Source organism: Opisthocomus hoazin, chromosome 3 (genome assembly GCF_030867145.1).
Source record: "Opisthocomus hoazin isolate bOpiHoa1 chromosome 3, bOpiHoa1.hap1, whole genome shotgun sequence".
Lineage (NCBI taxonomy): Eukaryota > Metazoa > Chordata > Aves > Opisthocomiformes > Opisthocomidae > Opisthocomus > Opisthocomus hoazin.
Genome location: NC_134416.1, coordinates 35,252,529 through 35,265,964, shown reverse-complemented (window position 1 = coordinate 35,265,964; position 13,436 = coordinate 35,252,529). Strand labels below are relative to the sequence as shown.

At 40.0% G+C, this 13,436-nt stretch overlaps 1 protein-coding gene across 7 annotated transcripts in view; it reads left to right on the top strand.

The window, feature by feature from the left end:
- Nucleotides 1–13,436, top strand: part of PKIA (cAMP-dependent protein kinase inhibitor alpha) — a 45,288-nt gene that overhangs the window by 9,079 nt on the left and 22,773 nt on the right. The window contains exons 2-3 of one of the 7 annotated variants that reach the window (XM_075415969.1): nt 8,027–8,126; nt 8,397–8,482. The exons of 4 other annotated variants lie outside the window; for them this stretch is intronic. In XM_075415969.1, the coding sequence (XP_075272084.1) occupies nt 8,417–8,482 (66 nt within the window). In that variant the 5' untranslated portion in view covers nt 8,027–8,126; nt 8,397–8,416. Of the gene's footprint in view, nt 1–8,023; nt 8,127–8,396; nt 8,483–13,436 lie in introns of all 7 variants that reach the window. 2 more of the 7 variants (XM_075415971.1, XM_075415974.1) reach the window with 2 other exon arrangements.

The following is a 13,436-nucleotide window of genomic DNA, read 5'->3' as shown; positions in this document are numbered from 1 at the left end:
TCTAGAAAGAAAAAAATTTTAGCGCTGTTCTGGGGTCGGCATCCAAATGACTGCCTATCCTTCTATGGTTTTATGTTGCATTAATTTCCTACCACAGCGGGAGGAGAAAGTGCCAAAACCATTCCAAGTTTCCCGTGCTTTCCAGGCTGTGTGATCAGAGCCAGTTACTGAATATTGTGTGCTCTTTGAGCCTTAGGCAGCACCCAAGCACCTTGTTTTGGTGTCTAGCCATGCTTGTGGCAAGTAGGCTCTTCTGACCAGCTCATCCTCAGGGGAGCCGTTGCCTGTCTCTCTGTGCTTAGTAGTGATTCATTACACTCTCCTCTCAGGGCTGCTCTTCACTGTCGTCTTTCATAATTCTATTCTTGTATGAATTCTGGTGCCAAATATGGGTGTTTTGAGGGTTTTTTGTTTGTGTGGAATGGGTATCAGCAGGATCAGAGTCACAATCTTTGCTTTAAGTTAACAGTTTCTATGAATACTGCTGAGCACTAGAACAGTTTCATATATGTTGTGCTGTTGCCAAGGAATTTGGTACATGTTTGGCTTGTGTCAACTTGTTCTTCCAAACAAATCCAAAACTTGGTCTGGGAATTGGTGTGGGTTAGGTGCCATTTCCCAATAGGTAATTTGAATGTTGTTTAGAAAATGAATTCTCCTGCTAGAAGCCTTTTAGTTTACCTCACTTTCCCTTGATGTGGTTGCTGTTGAGGCAGGCCAGATTTTCAGCTAATTTGTCTGGCTTTTCTCTGTTCAAACCGACGAAAACGGTGGAAGCTTTCTATGCATCCTGTGAGATCTGTCTTTCAGCTGACGTTCCTTCTGTGACACTCTTCTTGAACACCTACTTAATCATATCTGTTGTTTGTTCTGTTGAAGAAATTTCAACTTCCCAACCCCCTTTCTGAAGTATTCCTGTTGTGTTCAGAGAGCAGTAATTCCAGTGAAGTGTTCTAATTTATCTTTATTCTCTAAGCACGTTTGAACGCCTTGTCAAGGAAGGCAGATATACAGAAATCATTTGGAGTATGATGGCTCACAGTTGTTGAGGCTTTCAATAGTTTTACTTTCTACGTGTGTTTATTTTGTGTTAAGGTGTGATGTGAAAATCCAGGAGAATTCACAGTTTAGCACCTCAGTTTTGTTGATTTTCCATATGTAGTGGTAATTTATCAAAGTAATTAACATTCTGATAACAGTGGCCAAAATACTAGGCTTTTATTTTCACCAGGGGTTGTCTCTTAGGAGATTCTTGTGTAAGTGAGGACGTAGATCTTACACAGGTACCCAGCAACAGGACAAGGGGCAATGGGCACAAACTGAGGCACAGGAAGTTCCATCTGAACATGAGGAAGAACTTCTTCCCTCTGAGGGTGACGGAGCCCTGGAACAGGCTGCCCAGGGAGGTTGTGGATTCTCCTTCTCTGGAGATCTGCAAAACCTGCCTGGACAAGGTCCTGTGCAGCCTGCTGTAGGTGACCCTGCTTCGGCAGGGGTGTTGGACTAGATGATCCCCAGAGGTCCCTTCCAACCTCTACGATTCTGTGATCTGGACAGTTTAGAAAGGACAACATAATTAAGAGTTAACTGTTACCAGAAGAATGGGAGGGTGGATCAAGTGAGGGACTTTCTGGATAAGTCAAATATAGGACTTAAAAACTTCTGATTTGTATACGCATACTGATGTTGATATGTCAGGGTTTTTGTCCAGTGGGTGAGTTTTTCCCTCCTCATTCACACAAAGTGCCTGCTCTGTGGAACTAATGAGTGTGAGATCAATATGAGGGAAGAAGTTGTTCCTTTTATAAAGATTAGTAATAGCAAAATTTAAGTAATGAAAAATAATGGTAACTCTCTACTCTGAACTTTTCCCCTCCTTTCTTTTCTGCTTGTATATGTATTTGGGTGGTAGTCAGGTGCTTCTGTCTTACAGTTTGGGCATCAAGATTTCTTACAAACTAAGGAACAAAGGCTTCTGTGTTGGGCTTTTTGCTTTGTTTTGTTTTGCTTTTGGGTTTCTACTTTTCTGTCCAACTAGCCAGCTCATTTAAAGTTAAAACTCTTACACTTGGCATGGAGGCTGTTTATATTCAACCCAGCTGATGTATCACTTAATAAAAAAGTATTCAGGGAAGCATGAAAAGATTCAGTAGGATTAAATAGCAAAGCATAAGAGTTTATTCCATGCAGGAGCAGCCGTGGAAAGCTAAAGGCAAGCTAAAGAAAGAGGCATTAATTGTGGGAAGTTAACATGTAAAATGGGAATCAGAAGAGAAGATTCTTCAAATGCTTTTAGTTACTGAAAGTGTTGATTGGGAGGTCTTCAGTTTACAAGTGAGCAAGTATAAAGAGAGATGGAAAAGAAGCCTATTAGGGATAAAGAAAAATTGTTGAAGTGGCTGTTGTGTACCTCCCTGTAATCAGCTGTGTGTGAACAGAGTCTTTTCTCTCCTACCCTTGAGTGTGGTTTTAGACATATTTGACCAGAACTGTTGGTTATTTAAGGTGTCATGGATGACATCTGAGAGCAAGACATAGCTGAAGTCAGTATCCATGTGCTTCTATAAATAAAGAAGATTGTATGCTAGGCCTTGCTGAATGCTGGCTTGTCTGTTAACTGAAATGGCTGACTATTCACAAGTTTATTTCAAATCTTCTTCCTTCAAGTGCTTTATTGTTCAAAACCTAACGAAACAGAACACAGGTCACTTTCTCTTTGTGTCTCTCCTTACCTATTTACTGACTGCTTTGAGAGCTTCACATGGAACTTAATGAAAACATTCTGGCTTTTCTAGTCATTTGCTTGGTTTCACCTGGGAAATCTACACACAACTATGTCTGACAATAACCAGGAGTTCAGTTACTGCTGAAGGATCCTTTGTTGTCCTCTGAAAATCCTTTTGTCTCTGAACACAAGAAGAATAAACCAAGACTGGAATAAGCTCTAAAATGCCAAGCTGAGTGCCTCACCATCTGCACTTGGATCGTCCGCGGCACACCTACTTGGACTGTGCACAAGTACATGTCCTTTCCATGGAAACTGGAATGGCGATGCAGAGAATGGGAATGCCTAGGTCTCATCCTGACATTTAATCGTGACAAGTCTTCAAAGTACTCATGAAACATGCAACTTGAACATAACTGCCATCTCTTTTTTGGTCTCACTGACTGGCATGTTTAGCTGCTTTTTCTACAGACAAATTTTTTTTGGAGTTTCCTCTCATCTCAAAATGACAGAAGCTACTCTGCCTGCACTGAGCAATATTCCAGCCCTTTTATTTGCTGGAGCCGCTCTAGCAGGATCTAACAGACAGTACGGCTTAGCCCTAGCCTTCTGATGAAAATACTTGTTTTGGCAAGTAATTTCCATTTCTACAATTGTTTGGAAGAGGATGTGCTTGGTGCTTTCTCATCTGTCTGAAGCAGAAGGAGAAGTACATACTTACACCTGAAGCTTGTCTCAACATGCAAATGTTCTGGCAGGTGCTTTGAGGGAACTAAAATGGCTTTACTTCAAATAATAACTGAAATAATTTTGACTCCTTCTTTAAGCTTCTTAGGAGAAGACATAGGCAAGAAAGAATTTTTGTCTCCAAGGGAGACTTTTTTTCTACAGGGGAGACTTTTTTTTTTAATGAAGTCGGTTTATTTCTGTGGAACTCCTGTGGTGTCCTTCTCATCTTCTGTGACCAATTTGCTAGTCTGTTTCTGTAACTATGGTTATGTAAGCTACCAAAAAGAGTGAAATTTGTTTGTCCGACTTGCTCAAAAAAACTTCTTTATCAAGAAGAATAAATATAATGACTTAGTTACCAAGGTCTATTGATCTGATATGAATCCCAGGCAAAACAGTAGAAAAAGCAATACTCTTTTCACTTACAGCTTTGAAGGACAGGATTATAATTAATGCAAAACACTGATGGTTAATGAAAAAAAGATCTTGTCAGAGAGACCTTGGCATGCTGGCTTTATGTATTTTGGAGGTTACAAGTTTGACTGAAGGAAATAAAATTATTAGTCTATTTTACTTGGTGAAAACTGAAGCTAATGTTATTTCATGTCTGGCAACTCAGACACCTCTTATGTTACCTGCCAGGTTTGCTAGTTAGTTCCAGATGCCAGGCAACACGGTGGTAGATAGTTACAGCAGAGCGTATGATGTGTTAAGTTCATACCTATGTCTTACCGACTTACTTTTCATATAGATGTGATGAATGTCTTCTCAACAGGTTCATGGTGACGTTTAGATCCGTACTGGCCCACACTATAAGCAGCTGCTTCTGGATTCACTGTGAAAAGATTTCTAGAAGATGGTGTAGTTTCAAGAGTCTTATTTGCTCAGAAAATACTGACGACTATCTGTCTGACGAGTATATGATTTTCCCTCTCTTGCTCAGTCTCTGCAATGGTCTGCATTATCTGTGGGTGTTCCCTTACCTTTCTCTCTCCTCCCTGTCTTCCACCCACACCAAGAAAGACAAGCAAGGGGGAAGTTTTTCCTACAGTAGAAGGTAGAAACAGAGTTCAGAAGTGCTCTAGAGAGCTGTGAGTATCTGGAGAGCTACATGATTTCATACAGCTTCCATATTTTACCAATGGGAAAACTTGTTTTCCTATTGCTAACTTACCTTGACACACAAACATTCAATCTTTCTCTTAAAATAAAACTTTGAAACCAAAGAAATGCAAATTAAATTTACTTGTTCAAAAGTGCTGGTAGTCAGAATGTTGTTTAAATATAGCAAATTTGTCAACAGTGTGCTATAATACCTGTTCATGAGGCTCACTGAGCATGTTTGCTAGATGAATTCAAAGACAGCACAAAGAGGATTAAGAGTACTCCCTGGCCATCTTAAAGACCTATATGACTAGTGTTTTTGTGGCTGTTTATATGTAATGCATCTGCAAATGTTCATTGCAAATTTGTGTTAAACCCACCAAAATGATCACTTCCTTTCTGGAAAACTGTGAAACTGTTGAAACACTGAAACTGTACATTTCTGTTTCTTTCCATGTGACTCATCACTTTGCCTCATTTAAATGTTTTACACCTCATTAATTCCTTGTGATTATGTTGTGTGTCTTAGTTCTTTCTACTTTGTACTGGACAAGATGAACTTTGTTTTATTTGTTTTCTTGCATTTTGAACTTCGGTACAGACTGTTCTCCATTACAGCTCCTTGTTTGATCTACAACAGGGTAAGATTCTTCCAGACATCAGGATGTTGCCTAAAAATCAAGAGGGGCGCTTAATGTCACATTATCTTCCCCGCTTCTCTTGTAGTAGATATAGTGAAGACTTGACCACTGTGAAAACAGAAGACTGCCAGCTGTGTCATATGCATGTTTTCTAGTAGCATGAAGAGAGCCTCTTGTATAAGTTGTAGCCAGAGGATGCTGACTGGGTCTTTCAAATTAATTATTGACACTGGCATGAGAAACACAGAAAAAACAGATGAAGAAAGGCGAAAAAAGGTCACCAGTTATAATGAGTAGGATCTTTTGAGGAGTCTCTGAGAAGCAGCTATTAAAAATATAAAGCATCAACAAAACAACAGAAAAAAACCCTTAATTTATAAAGTACTTGTTTTTCAGTGCTGTGGCCAGAACTCCATATGAGAGCTGCCTTTGTAGAATCCTTTGTCTTCAGCCTCTAGCAGTTTCCTCTCACTTTGTTCTTGTACCCCTCCCCTTCTTGTTTTCTGTCAAAAGGACAGAAATGAAGGTCAGGTCTGTGCTCTGGACCATATGTCTGAGTCAGTGCTCCATACTATACATCTATTGCTTTTTTCCCCCAGCTTCTGTTACAAATTCATAGCTGAAAAACAAACTCATAGGCTTTAAAAGTTCATAACTGCAAGACGCTAATGAGGAAATCTCACTGCAGAAATGCATTATGATGTCATTTTTTCCAGATGCTGCTAACAGATGGAGTTTCTTACTACTTTATTATTTTATTACTTGAAAAATTTATTTTAAAATAAGATCTTATTTCAATGCCTACTTGCCCTGTATATTCCTAAGGCTTTCTCTTGTGTGCCAGCTTATAATGGAGATCATCATTCTACCTTCTGTAGTATGCTACCCAGCTTGTAGATAATAGGTACACGTAAGACTTTATTAGATAATGTGTATGTGTTAGTAGCAAAATACACAGCAGTGTTTCTCTTTCAGCTATAACGAAGCTCAAGGCCAAAGAATGTGTGTTCTTGCAAATTTAGGAGTTAAATATGCAAATCTTCATCTTCTTTTGAGAAATTAAGTATTTTTGACTGTATGCGTGAATCTGATGAGAATTCAACCAGTGAAAATTCTCCAGTACAATTAATTAAAGCTGCTATCCTGAGAACACTTTGCATTAATTTTGTATCAGATTATACTTCTACTTTCTGCAACCTTAATTAATCAAATCTTAATTGTTACTCAATATGTAGCACTGTTTTGGGCTTAAAAAATATCAAGGGGCATGCTCCTAATTGAATATTGGGATCTGGGGAGTGGAGGAGTCGATATTGGTCCCCTTTTCTGAAGGGGAAATAAACTGAAGTCTGAGCAGGGGGAAGAGAAAGGTGAAGGGCAGCTTGTCCTTCGGGGCGAGAAATGGCAGCAGAAGACAGACAGCAAAGTAATTAACAGGTCTTTCTCCAGAAGAGAAGGTGGCCTTTACTGTGCCTAATTACACAGACTGTAATTTAAAACATGCTGTCTTGATCTCACAGTTGGATCTTTCCGTGCCTGGTTCATGCAGGCAGCCTGCTTAGGTTTTATGCCTGTGAGCAGATACCAAGGTAGTCTTTGCCTGAGACCACAAGCTGAGAGGACAGATTGCCTTGTGCAGAGTTAGAACTCTCATCCTTTGTGGATTAGTGTTGTACAGTAATCCTTTGTAGATTAATAGCTTTGGCCTGTAAAGTTAACATTTTGAATTGTACCAGGATACAAAGGAGTATCAATTTTAGACTAAACCTGGGCTGTTATCCTCCAGCAAGTAGAGAGCTAAAATCTGACTTTATAAACTCTGTGCAGATGTGTGATTAAAAGGACAATATCTAGTTGCTTGTGTTATATATCAGGAACAAGCAAGTCTCAAGCAGGCCAAATTAATTCAAACTCCCTAATAATGGATTAAACAATGTTTCTGTCAGCCAGTACCCTTTGGTTCTACAGTACTTTTAATGAGGCTGGGCTCTTGAGCCAATAAAATATCTGGGAACTACATGTACCTTTTAGGAGAATGAATTCAAGACTGTAATCTTTTCCTATTTTACTTAAAAACTGTAAGCATCTAGAGCTGCTGGCCAGACTATGTGCATACCATCTGCATCTCACCTAAGACTGTTTATGATCTGGTGACTAGGACTTTCTGACCCTAAACTCTCTAATAATGAGGCAGCAGTGTGCTGTTGCAGTCATTTGGAACCCTGGGTACAAAAGGGATACTGACATACGAACTCAAGTTTACTGGCACCCACCAAAATCGTTATGTGGCTGGAGCACATGATACACAAGCAGGGGCAGAGGGGACTGGGTTTCTTCTGTGTAGAGAAGAAACTACAAGGAGATTTAACTGCACTACCCAAGGAAGGGTTATAAGAGATGAGGTAGACCTTTCTTGGATGTGTACAATAAAAGAGTAGGTAGCAATGGTCACAAGTTGCTGTGAGAGAAAGTCCAACTACGTGAAGGGGAAATCTTTCACTGCAAGAATGGTTTAGTGCTGGTACAGGTTGTCCAAAGTCCGTGGGGAACCTCCATCCTTGGAGATACTAAAAATTCATTTGGAGTCCCTGAGCAACCAAACCGAAGTTTGAAGTTAGCCTAGCGTTGTGCAAGTGGTTGTTGAACTTGATGGCCTCCAGGTGTCCTTTCCAGCCAAAGGTTTTCTGGGATTCAAAGAGATCTGTAGATTTACTAGGTGTGTCTATACAGACCTAGCAGTCATGACTCAGGGCCTGAGTTTAATTTAATACCTTCTGTGTGGAGATAGGGAAGCAGAGAATCTTATTGCTCATCTTCCATCTAGTAGCTTCATGTCAAGGAAGGAGACCTGGACTCCAGACTGTCTTCAGCCTCAAAGAACCTGAACCTATGTCCAAGCAGAGAGGACAGAACCACCAGTATAAAAGGTATGTTGAAACTGGTTTGTTGTGTACAAGCACAATTGCTTTTCTTCTGGCCTGTGCCTTTTTGCAGACAAGAGGATGCTTGATGCTGTAGTCTTGTGATTTGTATGCTGAAAAACAGGAAGCCTCCACTTCTGGATCATGCTCCTTAGATTATTTTTGTTGTTTCTAATTGACTCTGGAGTAAAATACATAAGCAGTTCTGGAAGTCTTTCTAGCTCTAGGTGTTATGCACAACACAGGCTTTTGTGTCACTCAGTGCTTATTTCACAGGAATAAGCTGATCTAAGATCATGCAAGAGACAGAGCTTCAGTTAAACCTGCCCCACAGAAAGTGTCCAAATGCAGCAGAAAAATACGTAAGTACCATGATGATACGGTTCTCAAACTTCTACGCGAGTAACAGAGTTATGGCAAGCTGGTATTTGCCTGAACCTGTAAGACATGACGACTGTGTTCTTTGTGAAGAGATTGCTTCTATTTTCCTCATGCTGCCATGTGAAGTGAAATTCTCACTAAGACAATGAGATGCAAACCAAATAAGCAATTCCATATTTCGGTGTTAATGATTTTGTCGTTGTTTAATGTACGTTACTCTGGTGCAGAAAAACAGATAGGTGACAACAGGCATTGCAAACGAAACTTACCCTTCTATCAAATCCACCCACATGGAAAAATATTAAGAAAAGCTCCATCACATGCTGGAATCTGTGAAATCTAAAGCAACCCTGGGAAGTAAATTAATTTAAATTAGTAGCTGTATATCATTCAAACCGTACTGGTGTGGGACAAGAAACAACAGAAATTAAGCAAAGAGTATAGAAGTTCATGACACTTGTTTTTTTGTGTTGCGTTGGTTTTTTTATTGTGAATGTTGCCAACACTGTCCTAGGAGACCTTGTAGCTCCCTCTTCTGAAGTATATTCATTTCCAATAGCTGTCAAAGTCTTTCTGCACAGGCTTGTTAAGGAAAGCTAGTGAAAAATACTTGTTCTGGATAGAGACAACACCTTTTTGTTTTTTTCTGAGAATCACAAAAGTTGGTGTATTTGCAGCATTGTTCCTAGTGTCATAACGTGAAGTAATCACTTCATATACAGCACAGTTTTTTTGTCTAATCATCGTGTACTATTATAGTTTATACTTTTACCTACTTATAATTCTTGCTTTCTTATAACACAACTAGCATAGGATTATAGCTACTAAATTCTGTGCTGATCTATTTGATGTTAACCATGATCAACACAGTATTTTCAAGACTGCTTCACAGCAGGTACAAATAGACTTGCAATGTAGCGTGTTTTTGTCTCTGTGTGTTATAAGGAAAAAGATATTCAGCCTATATTAGTATACTGAGTAATTTTCTTAATGAAGCACGTGAGCTGACTTAAAAGGTAGTCACTCTTCTAGGTGTACATAATCAGCCCTTTGTTTCTAAGAAAGAACATTCTTTATTTAGCATCAGGCGTGGTTCTGTCTTTGGAACTCCTCTGCCGTATTATTGTTTTATAGTGCCCAAGATTAATAGGAAGAGTGCAGAACAAAGAACCCAATATGAAGCTGAACAGAGCAAAAATGTCTGAGTTGCAAGGTTTAGCTCTGAAATACTTGATTACTACTGTTGTAGCATCTGCAAGACACAACGCTATGCAGCTTCATAAAAACTTTATGCGGTAACATTAGAGCTCACTGGAGTATTCTATTACATGCTTGATAATCAGACTAAACCAGTTTCCCTTTGTTGGCAGTGTAATCACCATCTCTATTGAATGAAATTAGAATGGTGGTTTGTTTTGTTTAGCTTACCTGGGAGTTTTTTGTGTGGTGGTGTGCTGAGTTCGGCCAGGACAGGGTTAATTTTCACCGGACTCCAGGAAGGGGCACAGCCGGGTGGGCGGACCCAACCCCAACCTGGCCAAACAGAGTGTTCCATACCATGTGCCGTCATGCGGGGTTCCGGTGGGGAGGGCGGCGCGGCGGGAACTCACTCACGGCTCGGGAGCGTGCGGCGGCGGTGCGGTCTGAGAGAGCGGGTCTGTTTTTGTGGTGTATTCCCCTTATCTGTATCATTGTTGTTACTGTTACCTCTGTTTGCTGTTCTGTTAAAGTGCCCTTATCCCGACCCACCAGTTTCTGCCTGCTTCTTTCCATTCTCCTCCACACCCCGGCGGGGGGAGGGGCGGCCGCGTGGCGCTTTTGTTGCCAGCGGCAGCCGAAACCAGAACAGGTGGTGGTCTTGGTTTTATTTCTTTTTTATTCAAGTTATTTAACTGGAAAGTTGACTGAAAATGTTTCAAATAAACTAAACTGGGAAAGAAGTATTTGTTTGGGGTTGTGAGTGATGAGAGGCGAGGGAGAGGCGTTGTTGTGTTTTTCCTGGGAGTGTGTGGGGTTGCTTTGTTTTTTAAAAATAAATAATCCTATTTCTGCTTATATTCCTAAGGTGAATATGGTGTCTGCTTTTTTCCATGCTACTGTTTTTGTCATGAGGATGGCATAGCTCTTCATTTTAATCCTGTCTTCAAATAATATCCTCTTCCAGTTGTCAGACTTGGAGAATCTGTGCACCTTTACACACCCTGCAGTTTATGTATCGTTTTTAAGAAAAGAAAAAAAATCCATCTGTATTTATTATTTTTGTGGGGGAAACTTGATTAAGCTTGTTTTTGCTTTCTGTTGAACCCATTAGCTTTGGTAGTCCCTTAAATGGTATACCAAGATATGCCAAACGAGAATAATTTACTTAAAAAAGCTTTATTGAACCTAAGAATCGTCACGTTATGTGATGTATGTGGAATTTCAGGGAAACAGCCAAAATCCCTTTGTCTTTACAGAAAAGTTTACTTCTTTTGGCACACAGGCCAAATGGCCAAAAGATTTGTAGTGATTCCCAAACAACACCTTGGCATATGTAGATCACTGTTGTCTGGATGTATTACAAATACATTATTCCAGTAGTGACATCATGCAGAATAGCTCTGTGGAAAGGAGGGGACCCATGTCAAGACATGGGCATTCAGCGGTGCTTCACACAGAATTGAAGTGCCCAGAGTGTGTGAGTCTTCATCCAAAGGTCAGCTCTGGGGAAATAGTTTTCTATTTCAATTAGCCTTCCAGATTCTTGATTACTTTTTTCCTTTCAGTGTTCTACATGTTTAAACTTTTTAAAAAGTTTGTATTTAATAAGTTTGTATTTAATAATTACTAATAGAATTAGATATTTTAAATTTTCATTTATTTTAATATTTGAATATTAATATGTGAATAATCCCTGTAGGATGTTGAGCAAGAAGAGTGGCAGAATACAAAAGGGGGGAAATATTGCTTGATTCTGAAAGTCAAAGATTTCTGACAAAGGTTTAACAAGCAAGTTGCTTAGGGGAAGGAGGAGCATTTTGGAAAGAAAGATTTAAAACAGAAAGGCACCTAGGCTGAGCAGGGTGTAGTTAAGATCTCTCTCATCTGAATGTTATTTCACTCAGACTGTGCTGAAAAGCTTTTGTGAAATGAAGATGCATCTTGTCTTCCCATTTTTAGTTCACCTCTGATTTCACTGGGGTTTATGATGAAAACAAATATGGAATATTATCTGTTATGCAAACATCAGTACAATTTATTTGAAAATAATGATGCTGTTTCTGTTAGATCATGAAGAGGCTGTAGGTGTAAGGTATGCAGTAGCAATGGAAAATTTTGTTCAAGGGAAGGGTAGAAAAGATCATATCTGGTGGTTGGGATGGTAAATTTCAAAGACATTGCACTAGAAGTTAAAATACTGAAAGTTTGCCTATGAAGCACACGTTCAGCGAAGTTTTTAATTCTGCATAAATAGTCGTGCTAGAAAATGTGGGCTTTAATTGCCTAGTAGTAGAAATAAAAACGTCTTTGTCTTCTCCCCCCCATCCCTTTCTTCCCTTAATGTTTCTTATAGTGTGGGTGAATTTCTGACTCGGCTGAAATCAGTGGGTTTTTCATCAACTTCAGGTCTTGAAGTTTGCACTATATCTTCAAATTTCATGGGTGGTGTCCTACATTTCAACATTACATTAAGTGAAATTTTCAGAAGTGAGAAGAGGCTTGCGCTTGCTAGCTTATTTCACTACTTATCCCAAGATACTTTTTTAAAAGTTCATTCTTAACTGATGTCTGAAGCATGAGGTCCTTTGTTGGTCACCTGAAACTGAAAATGCGAGTTTATACATACTGTGTTCCTTCACCCAAACTTGGCATGTTACTTGCATGTGGGCAAGTGTCATCTTTTTACCTGTTGTTCTTGTGGAGTACTTATTTTTTAAACAAGCTAACCAGTGTTCAGAGTTAACCCACAAGCAAATGCGTCACCTCTTGCAATGTACTTGCATCTTTGGCACTTCTTGCTCTTCTGGGAAGCCGTAATTCAACTGAATAATGTGGTGTGATCTTGAAAAAACTCGTGATTTTGATTCTGTAGTGAATGATTTCTTGGAAGTAGCTATAGGCCTCAAAAGCTGGTATGTACTGTTTGCTACCTTTCTTGGTACAGAAACCTAAAAACGTCAAAGCTAATCTCATGTTTAAGTTACTTCAAATAACAGAGAAAAGATTCCTCGTCTTTTATGGTGTAGAACAAGGGCTTCAGTCCTGGGGAAGAACACATTGCTTCTGGTGTTTGTAAAAGTGGCTACAGTGATCATGACCTTTGAATGCACTGTGATTTTCTTGGTCTGTGATAGTAAAGACTGGCGAGTGGAGAATAGTGCCTTATTGTCTGTCTCTGATGGTATTAACCTACTTGCCACATAGCCTTCGCTTGGTAAAAGACTGCATCGTATCAGCTGTGAGGTATCACATGTAATGGATGATGACATCACATGCCTGTGACGTCCCAGTCTGAAGTGAAAGAAAGTGACAGAGGGGCAGTCTCAGCAATTAGTGAAACTTCAAGGAGGACACTGAAAAGCATAGTATGTGCTTCTCGTGGCTGTTTCTACCCACTTAGTGTCTTGTAATGAACATGAGTTGTGTTGGTGGGTATACTGGGTGTTGGTGTCCAGGTGTTGGCAGTGAGGTGGCTGCAGGACCAGCCTCTGTGAGGAGAGGCTTGGGCTGCCCTGTGATGGACACAGCTGGTTCCAGTCAGCTCCACGGACACGCAGCGGGCAGCCAAGATAGTGGCGCATCTGGGAAAACATATTTAAGAAAGGGCAAAAAAAAAATGCACACAGGTAGAGGAGGAGGAGGAAACAAAAAGAGCAAGAAACAGCAGAGGGAACACAAAGGTTGAAGGAAGAGGAGGAGGTGCTCAGGCACCAGAGCAGATTGCCCTGCGGCCTG